Source organism: Eutrigla gurnardus (genome assembly GCF_963514095.1).
Source record: "Eutrigla gurnardus genome assembly, chromosome: 5".
NCBI classification, from domain to species: Eukaryota; Metazoa; Chordata; class Actinopteri; order Perciformes; family Triglidae; genus Eutrigla; species Eutrigla gurnardus.
In genome coordinates, this window is record NC_139919.1 from 1421932 (window position 1) to 1439600 (window position 17669).

Below are 17669 nucleotides of genomic sequence, written 5' to 3' on the forward strand. Positions count from 1 at the left end.
AACTTTATGGAAGGTGTGTGTCCCAATACATCTGGCGTAAAAGTAACACCGCTTTTCAGAAAAAGAACATCATACCAACAGTAAAATATGGTGGTGGTAGTGTGATGGTCTGGGGCTGTTTTGCTGCTTCAGGGCCTGGAAGACTTGCTGTGATAAATGGAGCCATGAATTCTGCTGTCTACCAACAAATCCTGAAGGAGAATGTCCGTCCATCTGTTCGAGACCTCAAGCTGAAGCGAACTTGGGTTCTGCAGCAGGATATGGTTTCCAAAACACACCAGCAAGTCCACCTCTGAATGGCTAAAGAAGAACAAAATTAAGACTTTGGAGTGGCCTAGTCAAAGTCCTGACCTGAATCCTATTGAGATGCTGTGGCATGACCTCAAAAAGGCGGTTCATGCTCGAAAACCCTCCAATAAGGTTGAATTACAACGACTGTGCAAAGACGAGTGGGCCAAAATTCCTCCACAGCGCTGTCAAAGACTCATTGCAAGTTATCGCAAACGCTTGATGGCTGTTGCTGCTGTTAAGGGTGGCCCAACCAGTTATTAGGTTTAGGGGGCAAATACTTTTTCACATAGGGCAATGTTCATTTGGATTTTCTTTTCCCCTTAATAAAAGAAAACTTCATTTAAAAACTGCATTTTGTGTTTACTTGAGTTATCCTTGCCTTATATTAAAATTTGTTTGATGATCTGAAACATTTAAGTGTGACAAACATGCAAAAAAAGAAGAAAGCAGGAAGGGGGCAAATACTTTTTCACACCACTGTATATGGTCTGTATGCAGGTATCAATAGTTGCGCAAATGTCATCCATAATTTGACTTCATTTGGAATAGCAGCAATAGTGGCCTGTACTGCACTGTTTGGTGGATCCGCCTACACACTCTGGTCTGGTCAGCCCGGCACTTGGTCCAGGCCTCGTTCTTCTTGATTGTTCCTTTTGGTTTTCATCATCGTTTTTCTCCTTCAGTCTTTATTGCCCAGTTGCTTGTGTCTTAGTGTGTTAACCCAGAGTACTCTGGGGCAGATATGCAGTCACTTAGTATTTAGTATTGATAAAAGTAAAGTTACCAGAGCTACCACAATCATGTCTTACCCCACCATTACTCAACAGTGCCCCTCTTCAGGATCATCCTCCTCTCTGATTGTAAAGAAGTCAATGAAAAAATAAGCCTACTTCTCTCTTGATGTATTATCTCAGTAAACATTACAAACATGGGTTTATGATCTCAATCTCTATTTTCAAGTGTTCTTCGATCCTCTACCGATCATGTTGTTCATTCAGTACATTATGGTCCATTTAAAGTCAAACACTTAACGCTGCTTTTTTGGGGGGGAGGGGGGGGGGTGTTGTTAGTGGGTCCTGCTATGCAGAGTTGAGGTGAAGTCTGAACAGGTCGGTCTTCGGAAGATGGCAAGTGACTCTGCTGTCCTGACATTGGTAGGAGTTCGTTCCACCACTGAGGCGCCAGAACAGAGAAGAGTCTGGACTTTGCTGAGCGACATTTGCTTGATTTCAGCGATGGTGGTACCAGCCGGCCAGCTGAAGTAGAGTAGCGAAGTGCTCGCGATGGGGCGTGTGGTTTGACCAGTGTTTGAAGGTAGGTGCCATTCCATTGATGGCCTTGAAGGCCAGTGCCATCGTCTTGAATTGGATGTGTGCTGCAACGGGGAACCAGTGGAGGTGACAGAGGCGGGGGGTCACATGGGAGAATTTGGGTAGATTGAAGAAAAGGTGTGCTGCAGCGTTCTCGATACGCTGCAATGCTTTAGTCGCAGAGGCCGGGAGTCCAGCCAGGAGAGAGTTGCAGTAGTCAAGGCGGGAGATGACCAGTGCTTGGACCAGGAGTTGCGTTGCATCCTTTGTGAGGAAAGTCCGAATCCTGCGGATATTGTTGAGGGCAAATCTGCAGGATCGGGCCACAGCAGTGCAGTTGGGGGTGCAGGATAGTTGGTCATTGAGGATTACACCCAGGTTCCTGGCAGTTGACAACGGCAATTCTGTGATGCCCTCAACAGTGACCGACAGGTCCATGCAAGGGCAGTCTTTCCCCGGGATGAAGAGGAGTTCGGTTTTATTCAGGTTAAGCTTGAGGTGATGCGCATTTGTCCAGACGGAGATGTCTGCCAGACAGTCCGAGATGCGAGTTGCAATGTGAGTGTCGGAGGTTGGGGGAGGAATAGCTGGGTGTCATCTGCGTAACAATGGTAGGAGAATCCATGTGATGTGATTACAGAGCCGAGTGATCCGGTGTATATTGAGAACAGAAGCGGTCCTAGTACTGAGCCTTCATTTAGTGACACACTGAGCCTCTCTCTCTTCTCGCCTAGCAGGTCTCCCTGGACCGTAGTGGAACCTGATCCGGACTGCACCGATGCTGTGGTCTTGTTTGACTCTTACTGCTAGTATTTTTAAGGCAGCTGACTATTGATTAACGAAATTTACTAAAATCGGCATCTCTACTGTTACTAACTTACGATATGATACGATACTTTATTGATCCCACATCGGGGAAATTCACTTGTCACAGTAGCAAGAGATGTACAAGCAATAAAAAACGACACAATAAAATACTGGTATAAAAAAGTAGACAGACAAAAGACAAGAGGATTTAGATTAATAAAGATATAGAGAAGCAATGGGCTATGTACATTATATACAGAAGGTTATTTACTATGAAAAGTGTGGAGAAATATTGCACGTTAGGGCTCTGTCTGTTGGTGAGGTAGTCGGTGGTCCATGCAGCCAGGTGGCAGTCGACTCCAGCTCCCTCCAGCTTCCCCCTGAGCAGTGATGGTTGGATGTGTTGAAAGCACTGGAGAAGTCAAAGAACATGACTCTCAGGGGCCGTCCAGACGAAGCAAAACAAACTTTTTTTCTCCGTTTTGCCTTGGCGTCGTTTCAAGAAAATCTGCGTCCAGACGAATCCACTGAAAACGACTCAGCGCGCTATAGTACATATTCCAGGCCCTTATGCGGCGCTGTTTCTGCTACAAAAATGCAGAAGAAGAGACGGAGCTTGACCGGATGTTTGCCGTTGCTATGGCAACACGTGAGAGTTACGGCTAATCTCCGCCCAACCACCCGATCAATAAACACCCATAAGATGACAATTTGGCCTGTATGAATAAAACCAACAATAAGCATCAACAGCCGTCACCCTAAGGACCTTGACGAGGCGTTGTCACACGTTGGGATGTATTAATTAGACTAATAAATGCCTAAATTCATGGGAAGTTAGCTAGCGGTTGTTTGTTAGCATCGTAATAAAGTAGCATATCTGCAACTTTTTTCCCGGAATATCGCCCCCCCTCTCTCAGCTCCGTTTAGCAGAATATCTGCTACGAGCACGGAGGCCGCCATTGTTGTTGTTGTTAGGAGACGTCGCGGGGGAGGAAGTCAGGCTCGAGGGTCGAGGAGCGGGGCGATGACGTCAGCGTATTCGTTTTCGCTGTCCACGCGAAAACGAACACGAAACGGAGGGGTGTCGTTTTTTTTCTTTTCCACCCCGAGAGCTGGTTTAAAAAAAGTGCGTTTTCAGGCCGCGAAAACGCCGGATCTGTATGGACGGCAGGGCGAAACGCACAAGACTTCTGCGTTTACGCACTGAAAACGTTTTCATGTGGACAGGCCCTCACAGTGCTCCCAGTGTTCTCCAGGTGTGAAAGGGACCGGTGCAACAGGTAGATGACAGCGTCATCCACCCCAATGCCCGGTTGATACGCGAACTGCAGGGGGTCCATCTCGCTGTGCACCAGGTGTCGCAGGTGGGTGAGAACGATCCTCTCCATGGTCTTCATCAGGTGAGAGGTTAAAGCCACTGGCCTGAAGTGGTTGGGCTCCCTGGGGTGTGCAGTCTTTGGGACTGGAACCACACATGATGTTTTCCACAGGAGTGGAACTCTCTCCAGACTGAGGCTCAGGTTGAAGATGTGCAGAAGTACTCCACAGAGCTGATCTGCACAGTCCTTCAGCAGTCTGGAGTTGATGCCATCAGGGCCAGTTGCTTTCCTCGTCTTGGTCTTCCTTAAGGCTGAATTATGCTTCCGCGTCGACACAACGCAAGGGGGCTTGCGGACCCCTTACGTCCTTGCGGACCCCCCTTACGTCCAACGCAAGGGCCTGACGTGTACCTCCCAAAAATCCTAGACGCGCGTCGAGGCGACGCAACACCAACGCAGCGGCATTGGCTGTGATTGGTCCGCTAACTACATCCGCTGGAGACCGCTATCCGGTTTCCACTCATAAACACCGCCATTTAAACTTTTAAAAGGCTACTTTTATTGTTTTCACCTCGTTTTATTGTTTGCACCTTGTCGCTTTTGCACAAAGAAATAAAACACCAAGTTCAGAAAAATAGTGGATGTTTAAAGCCGGAAAGTAAACAAATAGGCTATAACGAAGCTACGACGATATACGTCTAGAGTCTCGGTCGGTCGGTCAGTCTTTACAAAAAACATAGCGCCCTTTACCGGTGTGGCATTGAATTGCATTTCGACACGTAAACCCAACGCAGTACCATCACGGTCTCCAAGCAACTGCGTGGCCGTTGCGTGATCACTACGCGGAAGCATAATCAGGGCTTTAGCTCCATCCTCACCTGATCAGCTGTTATGGAAAGGCGGGGCCATGGTGTGACTCCTGTTGAGTAAGGTTGGGGGTGGAGTGTGTGGATCGGTCTACCAGGGAGTGGTGTGAGGAGGGTGCAGTTGGTGTCGGAGGTGTTACGGCGGGAGATGGGGGGGTGGTGTGCTAGAACAGTCAGGTCTGATGAGCTCTGGTGAGAGGGGGAGGGTGGGGTGGCACAGTCGAATCTGTTGAAAAAGAGATTCAACTCATTTGCCCAGTCCTGGTCTCTAGATTCAGGGCCCCTCCCGCTGTCCTTTGAGTGGCCAGAGATGGTTTTCAGGCCTCTCCAGACCTCTCTGGCGTTGCCCCCCTTGAGGCGCTCCTCCAGCTTCCTCCTGTAGATGTCCTTGCCTCTCCTTATCCCCATTTTCAGCTCCCTCTGTACTCTCCTTAACTCCTCCTTGTCCCCAGATTTAAAAACCCTCTTCTTTTCATTAAGCAGGGCTTTTAGCTCAGGGGTCACCCCGGGTTTATTGTTGGGAAAACACCGAACCTTCCTGGTAGGCACAGTGTTTTCCACACAGAAGTTTATGTAGTCCGTGATGCAGGTTGTCAGGCTGTCGATGTCTTCCCCGTGAGGTTCACATGACACGTCCCAGTCCGTGGTGTCGAAGCAGTCCCTCAGCGTCATACTGGTCTCCTCAGACCAGCTCCTAACATACCTTTTGGTGGGTTGTTGTTTATTCACCATAGGTATGTATGCAGGGGACAGATGAACCAGGTTGTGGTCGGAACGGCCCAGCGGGGGGAGGGGTGAAGAGGTGTATGCATCCTTGGTGTTCACATACATTAAATCCAAGGTTCTATTGTCTCTAGTGTGACATTTCACATACTGGGTGAAGGTGGGGAGAGTGGAGGACAGGGAAGCATGATTAAAGTCACTGGAGATGAGGAGGAGGGACTGGGGGTGCGATGTTTGAAGTTTCATCACTACAGTGTGTAAGGTCTCACAGGCTGCAGCAGCGTCGGCCGATGGGGGGGTGTACACGGTTGTCGTTAACTTGACTACTGGGATTACTCCCGGGAGTCTGGCTGTGCTTTCTAGTCCAGCAGAGTCCGCTGAGGTCCTGACCGATGCAGACTGCTAACTGGCCTGACCCTGGAAACACCATATTGTAGTTCCACCTGCCCGCTGTGTGACTGCTCAACTACTCCTGCTTTTTGGTCTACGGCGACATGGTTGGGATGGATCCATCTCGGCGTGGCTGTGCCTGCTGCCATGGACTACTACTGTTGATACTATTGCTTCTGTTAATGCCACCACTACTGTTAATGCTACTAGTACTATATTACTACCAACACCAAATGCTGCATGAGATTTCTGCCTAAAAGCCTATTAAGGCAGTTTTTTCTCGCCACTGTCACTGTAATGCTTGTCCCTGGGTGATGTTGGGACTTTGAAATTGTATTGACTCTGAAAATCATGATTGTATTCTAGTCCTGCTCAATGTGTTTAGTGTCCTGAGATGACTTCTGTTGTGTTATGACACTATAAATAAAATTTAATTTAATTGAAACAGGGCAGTGGGTCATCCCAACTTTTAAGTTCATTTGTGTTCATGAACCAACAACAGGAGTTTTCAATTTAGTGACTACTTCACAAAGTGCCGAGAGACAGTGTTGAGATACAGCCACCACTAGACTACACTACATGGGGGTCATAAGATGATTGGGCATGATTATGTTTGTATCAGTCTATACATTGTTATTAAGACATTCTTGCATATTATATCTTTAAAGCCTACAGTGGGTGTGAGTTTGATATTCAAAAGATTTTCAGTGGAGCATACGTATTAAGTGTTTTTTACAAGTTGTAAAGGTACAACTGCAGGATAAGTGTCCTTAGTCCAGGATTGGACTCATTCCCTCCAAGATTGTCCACACAATGCCACTAAATGCAGGGAATTGAATCTCAATTTGTATCGACTGACATGTCTCTATCCAGAAGAGCATCCAAATCTGTCAAGTCCTAAAAGCTGACACCTAATTTACAGTACATTTATATTTTCATTCATCATTTACATTGTTGTAAGTTAAGTACCATTAGACACATTTCAACACTCAGCCACACCTGCCACAAAACCCAGCCAAATGTCAGTTTACTAATCAACCAATCAAAAATGTACTAATGTGTGAATTGAGTTAACTTACAGTTGGTCTTTGGGTTTACGATATCCATGTAAAAGGTCAGTCAAAGGATAAAACAACACCCAGACATCATACAGCAGATTAAGATTAAACACAGTTACATATGTTTGCTGGCAATAACAGATTATCTTTTATACTTATTGAGTCATGTGATTTTTTCAAAATAGACACAATTTTTCTTCAATATTTTGTTTCCAAAGCATTAGCAGCCTGTCAGTCCACTAATGATCAAAGTTACACTAACACTGAATACTTTAAGTGGTGCTGAAATGAGTTTTTGTCTTCTGTATCATGCCGTTTTTTAGAGTGAAACAGGATAGACATAATGTTGGGAGGAATTTGATTTGATGGTTGATAAGATTAGCTCACAACCTTTTCTAGCTCTTTTTTCCAGGAAGAAAACAATATTGGAGTTTATCATTTTTTCAGGATGTAACATTAAATAGGTACACAATATGATTGTGGAAAAGGGTGAATAAGGCATTTTTCATTTCAGCTCAATTTTAAAGGGTGGCTCCACTGATTTTTGGTGCCCAGCAGAGTGCATGGTTTTGATTATGTGTTCTATTGACATAATTAAATAAAAACACAAGATCTGCTTTTGGCTGCAGACCATCCACAGAACAATATACTTTCCAAATGTTGTAATCATCCAATACAAACTACACACATCCCAGTAAGTATAAAGGCCTTAGTATAACTTTAAGCACAGCAATATATAGAGATTATAGTTTATCAAGGATAAAAATAGGGAAGTGAACAAAAAAGGATATAATAAGGGTTCTCCAGAAGCAGTGAAGCCATTCCTGCCTCTTTGACCATGGGCCTGGCCATCAGGGTCCGCCGACGCCAGAAAAACTATGTGCACACAAGTTATTAAAATTAAGTCAGACAGGTCAGAGAAATTTGAGCAAGTTAACATCACAATAAGGTGTATGGTTCTACTGCTACAACTACAAATGGTTCTCCTAAACAAAGAAAAAAGATGATCACTTGGTGAATATGTAACCAAAAGCCAGCTTGTTGTTTCACTTTCTTGGTTCCAACGTGTGGCTACAAAAAAAACATCAGTATCATTTCAAAGGTAATATTCTCATTCATTATTCATATGAAAACACATGTGAATGGAGATGAACAATGAGAGAAGACAATATCAGGAGCTCAACAATACTATTGTATAGTATTCTATAGTATCTCTGCTTGGTGCAATTTGTTGAGTTTGAACATCAAAATGATGTTCTCATAAACTACACTGTTAGGTTGAGACGGCTAGACCACATTGTTAGGTTGAGACGATTAAACCACATACTTAGGTTGTGATGACTAAACAGGTTGAGACGACTAAACTACAGTTAGGTTGAGACAACTAAACCACATAGTTAGGTTGAGATATCTAAACCACATACTTAGGTTGAGACGACTAAACTACATAGTTGGGTAGAGACAACAAAACCACTAGTTAGAATGAAACTACTAAACTACATTATTAGGTTGACACAACTAAACTGCATAGTTAGGTTTAAACGGCTAAACTACATAGCTAGGTTGAGACAACTAAACTACATAGAGTAGTTAGGTTGAGGCAACTAAACTACATAGTTGGTTGAGACGACTAAACTACGAGGGTCATTCCGTGTCATTTCATCAAATGCCTCCCACCTGTCCATCTCAGAATGTCCTGAAAAAATTTGAGTACAAAGACACACTTGTTGATAGGACAAATCCAAAATATTAGGTCTCTACTGTCAACAGTTTACTCATTAAACATCATTGAATGAAGGGTAGTTTAGACGTTTTTTGGCATCATGCTCTGAAAAGCCATTTTTAAACAGCAATATCTGGAAAACTATCTCACCTGTGGCCTTCAAATTTTCTACGGTGTATATATGTTACTAATAGCCTCCAGACATGAAATATCAGGGGTGTAGCTCAATGATAACCTGGTATGGTAGGTACTTAAAATGTGGCTTGTTGAAATAACATAGTACATTTGAAGAGTGGCTGAGCTCCCATTTTTGCAGATAAAAGACTTCTATCACTTCTGCCTCTATCTCGGGTGTTAGCTTAAACATTCTACAAAATATGGTTTCTCTTAGATCAGGTGTGTCAAACTGATCCAGTAAAGGGCCGCTGTGGCTGCAGGTTTTCATTCCAACCAAGCAAGAACACACCTGACTCAACTTATTCACCTACCTGATTGGCCTTCACACCTTGATTGGTTGGATCAGGTGACAACAAAAAACTGACAACAAGTATCAGGTCCAAACTTACTTTTTTTGAAAGATCATATTCTTGTTAAAATCATAAAAAAATCGGGAGGGTGTTTTGCCTCAATTTGTCACAGTGATTTTTTAAAATCCTGATAATGGTGGGGTTTTTGTGGCCGGTTTTGGTACTGCATGTCCTAATAGCCTACTAGTAAACATCACTGCAGGGCAATTCAATTGTGTTTTTTACCACTTACCAAAGACTTACATGTGACTAAATGCTACTGATAAATTTAGCCTTACGAAAACATTAAAATGTAGCACAGTTGTAGTTACAGAGGCAATAAGTCCTTGAATGTGAGTTAAACATGCTGAAAGCATCTTTTAATGTCTTAAACCATGAACAAACAGCATAGGGCCCTAGTTTCGTAGACCAGGCGCAGTCAGCTTTCAGCGCACCTGCGCCGCGCCGACGGAGTGTGTCCACCTGGACTTTGCAAGTTTCGTGCACCGCGCAGGCTCGCCGCAGGCACACCTCCCGTCTCGCCCACCGGCGCAAGTGGGAAAGAGGGAGGAGAAGAAGGCGTGAGTGGGAGACGAGGAGGAGACGAGGCGTGGACTGGGATTAATACAGCCGATTCAGATCTTCACCAATCAAATGAGCTCCTCTCCTCTCCTTTAATGCGTTAGGGGAGGTTCAGTGCAAGTTCCGTCATTTGACAACCCGATGACAGAAGCAGCGCCGCCGCTCCCACCACGCTCATCACGCGCTGTGCGCGCGTATCATAATAATAACAATGCCCATATTATAAAAAACAGGAGAGAGAGAGGGAGATGTTTTGGTCCGAGAGGCTGAGTTTCCGTTACGCGTGCCATCCGCCTTTGATCTGACGTCAGATGTGACGGGACAATCTATATAGATATAAATTCACGTGTTGATTCAATTAGTTGCATTAAATAGTGTTTGTTGTGGTTATTTATTGCATTTAAATGTGCCTGGAACTGTGGAAACCTGCCTGTGAGGTCTCGGTGACGTGTGCGCACTGCGCGCCGTCAGCCAAACTTCCACTCCGCCAGCTGTGATTCGCATTGAATGAATGGACTTTATTTACGCCTTGCGCCGAAAGTAGACCAGGTTGGAGCTGGCGAGCTTTCAGCGCAGTCTCGGCGAGGCTTTTTGCCACGAAACTTCCGCTACGCCAAGCTGAATCTGTGACGCCTCCCCCTGCTGCGCCGCCACACCCATCTTGGCGCAGGCGATCCACCAAACTGCCAAACTGACGGTGCGCAAGGCTGCGCGGGTCGAAACTTGCATTGCGCCTGTCATGATCTGTGTTTGTTTTGATCTGTGTTTTCTTGATTTGGATTTCCTGTTTTATTTTGTAATTTTGCCCTTGTGATTACCTGTCTCGTACTTCCTGGTCCTTGTTGTTTCCGCTGTCTTGACTCCCCCTCCCTCTCGTGTTGATTACCATGCCTGCCCTGATGTGTTTCACCTGTCCCTCGTCAGCTCCCTGCCTCCCTGTGTGTATATAGTCTGTGTGTTTCCCCTGTCTCATTGTTGGATCATTGTCGATGTCGCTGTCTGTCACTCTGTCTGCTGCCCCACGTCTTGTCCATGGATTTATTTGTTTCTGCCTCCCGTGTCCTTTTGTGTTTTGGTTCCTGTTTCGTAAGTGTTTCTTTGACTGGTGTTTTTGCCCCTGTGGTCTCCTTCGTTTGATACTTTGTTTTTTGTCTTAGGTTTTGGTTTTGTTTTTAGTTAATGATTTGAATAAAAACCTTTTTAACTGCATTTGGGTCCTCACCTCCTGCTTCCTAGCCTGAACCTGACAGCGCCGGCTCAGCCACCCTGCGCTGCGCCACGAAACTAGGGCCCATAATATTGAAGACTGTACATTTTGTCATTAAGTATATAAATTACACAACCAAATCAAATAATAATCTTAATTTGAGCATTAAGATTTTACATTACAGTAGAAAATTCTCCAAAGTTTGATATTGAATAACAGTTTGTCTCTATGCTCACTATGAGGGATCACACATTTTTCATCTTTTAGATCCAATTCCTTCGTCACATTCATTACTTTTGCAGTCACTTTACAAATTGTCTAATGTACATCACTGCTCTGTTGTGCTCATCTTTTTTGATGGCATACATGCGCCCAGTTTCTGTAGAGGGAACGTCAATCCTTGCAGTTCTATGCTGCAGTGGGACATTGCACATGTCTTCTCTTCTTGGCCAGTAGAAACTCTTGGCAGGGCCATGTGGGTGCATGAACTGAACCAGTACATCTTCATTTTGATCTGAAACATCTCTGATAATTCCTATCCACCATTTCTGATCATACACACAACTCACATATTGTCTCATAGTGAGCATAGAGACAAATTGTTATTCAATATCAAACTTTGGAGACTTTTCTACTGTAATGTAAAATCTTTATGCTCAAATTAAGATTATTATTCGATTTGCTTGTGTAATGTATATACTTAAAGTATGACAAAATGTGCAGTCTTAAATATTATGCTATCATATGTTTGTTCTTGGTTTAAGACATTAAAAGCTGCTTTCAGCATGTTCAACTCACATTCAAGGACTTCTCCTCTGTAACTACAACTGTGCTACATTTTAATGTTTTCATAAGGCTACATTTATCAGTAGCATTTAGTCACATGTAAGTCCGGTAAATGGTAAAAAACACAATTGAATTGCCCTGCTGTGGTGTTTACTAGGGCTGAGTGATTTTATCGATTCTGCGATATAAATCGATATTTTGTTTCCACAGAAAGTATCGATTTTTTAGCCACGAGTATCGATACATTAAGTCCCATTCAAATCCCCCTGGCACTCTGCTCGCGGCGCCGAGAGACGGCCGCGCAGGATCGCGGCGCCGAGAGACGGCCGCGCAGGATCGCGGTGCTTCGCGTCTGGTCTGAACTGCACAATCGGTTAACAAAGGCGCCGAAAGGAAGCGTGCTTCGTTCGCGGTGCTTCAGCGGCCGCCCGGTTCACGCCGGCATGACGCCAGGTTCACACTAGCTGCTGCAAAGCGTCACGGCCACGGAAATCACACATGATCCGCTGCCCCCCAGTTCAGACCAGACGCGTATTTCTCCGCGACGGTCGACAAGTGCTTCTGCTCAGCTGTTATTCATTCAGAGCTATTTTTTTCATCGTGGGTAAGTAAATAACCTCATGAAATTAATAAGCCATATATTACTGTAGACACCCAAAACCCCACCCCCCACCCCGTAGCCAGCCCACTCCGTTGCTCTGTGTATGTATGTGTGTGTGTGTGTGTGTGTGTGTGTGCTTTGTAAGTTACAGTTTGCACTTCAATAAATGTAACTTATTTTCTCACCACATATTTGATTTATTTTGTCCAGCATTTGCAAGCTGGAGACTCTCTGTCCAGTCAGAGCCATATATTGTGTAATTGATTCTTTCAGTTGATATTAATTCAATCCAAGTAAATGGAACACTCACAAGATGTCACCAAAATCACACTGTACCTTTTAAATCTTTCAGAAAATGATGTAAGTGTATCGAATTATATCGAATCGTATGGAATCGTATCGTTGACTGAATATCGTGATTTATATCGTATCATGAGCTGAATATCGTATATCGAATCGTATCGTGAGATTAGTGTATCGCTACAGCCCTAGTGTTTACTAGTAGGATATTAGGACATGCAGTACCAAAACCGGCCACAAAAAACCCACCATTATCAGGATTTTAAAAAATCACTGCGGCAAATTGAGGCAAAACACCCTCCCGATTTTTTTATGATTTTAACAAGAATATGATCTTTCAAAAAAAGTAAGTTTGGACCTGATACTTTTTTTGGAATATGACTGGGGAGGCAAAGATGTGTTTACTTCCATTTTTGAGCCTTAATATCTGTGAAACTAATCATCTAAGAGAAAACATATTTTGTAGAATGTTTAAGCTAACACCCGAGATAGAGGCAGAAGTGATAGAAGTCTTTTATCTGCAAAAATGGGAGCTCAGCCACTCTTCAAATGTACTACGTTATTTCAACAAGCCACATTTTAAGTACCTACCATACTAGGTTATCATTGAGCTACACCCCTGATATTTCATGTCTGGAGGCTATTAGTAACAGATATACACTGTAGAAAATTTGAAGGCCACAGGTGAGATAGTTTTCCAGATATTGCTGTTTAAAAATGGCTTTTCAGAGTATGATGCCAAAAACCGTCGAAACTACCCTTCATTCAATGATGTTTCATGAGAAAACTATTGACAGTAGAGACCTAATATTTGGGATTGTTCCTATTAACAAGTGTGTCTTTGTACTTGAATTTTTTCAGGACATTCTGAGATGGTCAGGTGGGAAGATTTTCAGAAATTTGATGAAATGACACGGAATGACCCACATTATTAGGTTGAGACAAGTAAACTACAGTTAGGTTAACACAACTAAATTACATAGTTAGGTTAACACAACTCAACTACATAATTATGTTGAGACAACTACACTTAATAGTTAGGTTGAGACAAATAAACCACATAGTTAGGTTGAGACGACTAAACTGCATAGTTAGGTTAACACAACTAAACTACATAGATAGGTTGAGACGACTAACCTACATAGTTAGGTTGACAAAACTAAACAACAAATTTGCGTTGAGGGTTGGGGTTAGGCCTTACATGGTCTCCAGTCCCTGCCAAGTGGATGCATACTGGTCTGTTCTTCCGCCACTTCTTGGGAACTATAAACTGGAACCTGAAACAACACGCAAACGGGGAGGACTCACTTGGATTATAGCACAGCACACAATCACATCATGAATGATCACTTGTAACTTATTTGGCCGTGTGAAACTCAACAAGCAAATCTAAATGATGCTAAGTTGATGTATGTTCTGGTTAATTCAACAGGAGCAATGCACACAATACATGTATTGCCCTGATAACCTTGTTAACTGACAAACACAAAGGCTAGTTGTCAGAGCCAAATGTGTATGTGTGTTTGCATGTTATTCACACTTTGCCCATGGGGTGTCACTGTGTTATTTCCTGCGGCACAGGTATATGGGTAGGAACTGAGCTGTTGTTGGGCAGGTGCTTTGACCCAGGAGGGGGAAACTGTTTTGACTGCAACGTTTTTTTTTGGATATGAATGGAAAAGCGGAAATGGACCTTTGATTGCATTTATGCATGAACGGAATGAATGCTAATATCTTGCAAAGTAGAATGGTGTTCGATTCAACTTCAACTTTACTTTATTTATAGAGCACTTTTCCTACATAAACATGTAACACAAAGTGCTTTACACACATAAAAAAGAAAATAGAAAAAACAATTACAAATAAAGCCCCTCCCTCCCACCCTCCATATTACACACGCGCACACGCACGCACGCACACACACACACACACACACACACACACAACATACACACACACCTGCACATCCACACTGGGAGGAGTCGCAGGCTGTGCCACAGGGGGCACCAGTGCCCAGGCCCCCCGACCCCGATAGACAACAGTCAGCCGAGCCGAAGGGACCCAGGGACAGCGCCCCCAGCAGCAGCCCAGACACAGCTCCCAGTGTGGAAGACCCCCCTGAGAAAACACTGGAGTTAAAGCTAAAAACTAAAAGCATAAGATAGGATTAAAAAAACATGAAAAAATAAGTAAATAGAGTGAACAGCTTAAAAGGATAAAAATATATAAGATAATAAAAATATATAAGATAATAAAATAAAACAATACCAATGATAAGTAAAACAACTAAAATTATTTAAGATCAATATCATCTTAAAAACAAGATAGAAGCAAAAATATAAAATAAGATAAAATCACATAAGAACGTAAGAAGAATTTAAAATACTAGTTAAAAGCCTGATTAAAAAGGTGTGTCTTTAACCTTCCTTTAAAAATATCAACTGTCTCTGCGGTCCTGAGGCTCTCCGGCAGGCTGTTCCACAGGTGGGGGCCATAGTAGCTAAATGCCGCCTCACCATGGGTTTTAGTTCTGGGTTTTGGTATGGATAAAAGCCTGGTGCCGGAGGACCTCAGGGTCCGCGAGGGTTGATATGGTAAAAGCAGGTCAGCTAAATAAGAGGGCGCAAGGCCGTTAAGACATTTAAAAACTAGTAAAAGAACCTTAAAATCGATCCTGAAGCGTACAGGGAGCCAATGCAGCGACGCTAAAACTGGTGTAATGTGCTCCCGCCCTCTGGTCCTCGTCAGCACGCGTGCGGCTGAGTTCTGTAATAATTGGAGATTTAAAATACTCTTTTTGGGAAAACCAGAGAGCAGGGCATTACAATAATCTAAATGACAGGAGATAAAAGCATGCATCAGCACCTCCGTACTGGCCTGAGAGAGAAACGGGCGGATTCTGGCTATGTTCTTAAGATGATAAAAACCTATTTTCGTCATATTTTTGATATGTGGAATAAAATCACGCCCAGATTTTTTACTGACTGTGCTGGTTTAAGATCTTGTAGTTTTGGTAAAAGTTTCTCTCTCTGGCCTTCAGGACCTATAACTAAAACCTCAGTCTCAGTCCTGGTTGAGCTGTAGGAAAATTCCCTGCCATCCATGACTTAATGTCTAAAATACAGTTAAAAAGGGCGTCAATTGGCCCTGTGTCATCAGGAGACACAGCGATGTACAGTTGCGTATCGTCAGCATAACTATGGAAGCTGATGCCCTGCCTCCTGATGATGTCCCCAATGGGCAGCATTTAAAGATTAAAAAGAAGTGGACCTAAAATTGACCCTTGGGGAACCCCACATCCAATTTCACGGGTTCCTGAGGAACATGTATCCATACTTACATAAAAGCATCGGTCTGTGAGATAAGAACAAAACCAGTTAAGAACAGTACCAGAGATGCCCACCAGGTGTCTGAGCCTATTTAATAAAATGTGATGGTCTACTGTATCAAAAGCTGCGCTTAGATCCAGTAGAACCAACACTGTGAGCTTTTTATTATCAAAATTCCACCTGATGTTGTTTAAAATCTTTAAAAATGCTGACTCGGTACTGTGGTTTTTCCTATAACCAGACTGATGCTTCTCTAAAATGTTAATTCTGTTTAAAAAGTCGTTAACTTGGTTAAAAACCAGTTTTTCTAAAATTTTACTTAAAAATGGTAAGTTGGATACAGGTCGGTAGTTATTAAAAACACTTGGATCTAAATTGGATTTCTTCTTCATACAACACGTACCACACAACAAACAATAGCAAAGCGCATCAGCTTAGCTTACTTAGCTCCTATAACAATAGTCATCATTATTGGGGTACAAATAGTGTAAAATACACTTTGGAAAAAAAACCCCATCTGGAAATAAAAGCCAGTGGAATTAAAACAAATCAGCTGCAGTAAACTTTGTTTAACAGGAAGAAGCAGGAGGAGGAATGTATTGGGTTATTTCACTTTCTCATCATTATACTGCATTACTTATGTGATGTGCTAATGTATTTGATCATGATTTAATATTAAACCCTTGCACAGTCCACAGTGACCTATCAAGCCGCTAGTCTGTAGCAGCTCACTTCGTCGGTCCCGCACCGCCGCCCACCCGCACCTCAGATAGCAGCAATGTAAGATCTGACTTTTACCTGTTGCCTTGTACTCCATTCAACATGCCCATTCCTTGCTTAAAGTCCATTCATTTGAATGTTTTTTTTTAATCAGACAGGCTACATTAGTATTGAACCTATTAGAATCCTATGTTTGAAATTAAATCCTTGTTGGTAATATGTGTATTCTATTTTTCTATTTTTGCAACTTGCTGTTCAGGTTTTGTAATTGCGATATTCCTGAGCTCATATCTCCCAACAAAGAGAACTATCTTTTTACAGCTTCCAGTGATCACATGGCTCATCTCGTCTCAGCTCTCTCAACAGTATTAAAAGTGGATAAATAAATGTAATCACAAATACAAATTTAAAACTGTCAGCTATTTTCCTCTTTATTAAAGTTGATAGTTTGTTTTCAATATCTATGTTTGTTTCCAAAGTCTTTGTGCAGGTGCACGGGGGAATGGTGATAAACTATGAAATCCTGTCAGATATGACATCATCTACACATTTACTACATTTCTATTTAATTAATAATATAACAGATTATCACCAATTTATATGACATTATTTCACATTTGTTTGTTCCATTTTATCCTCTTAAACCTTATGTATGTATTCCTGTTTTTTTTATTTTTATGTAATAGAATCTCATGTTTTTTTTTACTTGTTCCATTTGTAGGTCTCGTGTGTTAGTGATATTCCTTGAATTAACCTTGCATTGTGCTAGTCGTCCTTTCTCTTGTGTTTCGATCCCACCCTGTCTATCGACATTATCTTGCAAAAGCCCCTTCTACGTTGCCATTTCGTTGTGGGAGTATCACACCTTATTTCCACACTGTTGTTATTGTAAAAGATATTGAGACAGAAAGTCGTTCCTCCTCTGAGCAGCAATGGAGGTCGTCACAGAGCCGCAACTGAGGAGACACAACCTCACTGTGAATGGGTTGAGCCGTAGACGTTTGGGATTTTAGATTTATTTAAATACAGGTGAAACTAACAACTAAGTCTGAACTGAGGGAGGCCACAAGGGCAAAAACAGTCTTAAAAAAAAAAAAAAAAAAGAACAAGATAATCTAACAAAAACAGAATTTACAAACAACGAATCCAAG

The 17669-nt window shown here is 42.8% G+C and overlaps 1 protein-coding gene across 3 annotated transcripts in view; it reads right to left on the reverse strand.

The window, feature by feature from the left end:
- Positions 1 to 17669, reverse strand: part of abhd18 (abhydrolase domain containing 18) — an 85149-nt gene that overhangs the window by 40704 nt on the left and 26776 nt on the right. For 2 of the 3 annotated variants that reach the window (XR_014597132.1, XM_084009563.1), the window contains exons 5-7: positions 13671 to 13746; positions 7554 to 7640; positions 6786 to 6811 (exon numbers count right to left, since the gene is read on the reverse strand). The exons of the other annotated variant lie outside the window; for it this stretch is intronic. Coding sequence is in view for 1 of the 2 variants with exons in the window: in XM_084009563.1 (XP_083865689.1) it covers positions 6786 to 6811; positions 7554 to 7640; positions 13671 to 13746 (189 nt within the window). In the remaining variant the exon portion in view is untranslated. The remainder of the gene's footprint in view (positions 1 to 6785; positions 6812 to 7553; positions 7641 to 13670; positions 13747 to 17669) is intronic. 3 annotated transcript variants of the gene reach the window in all.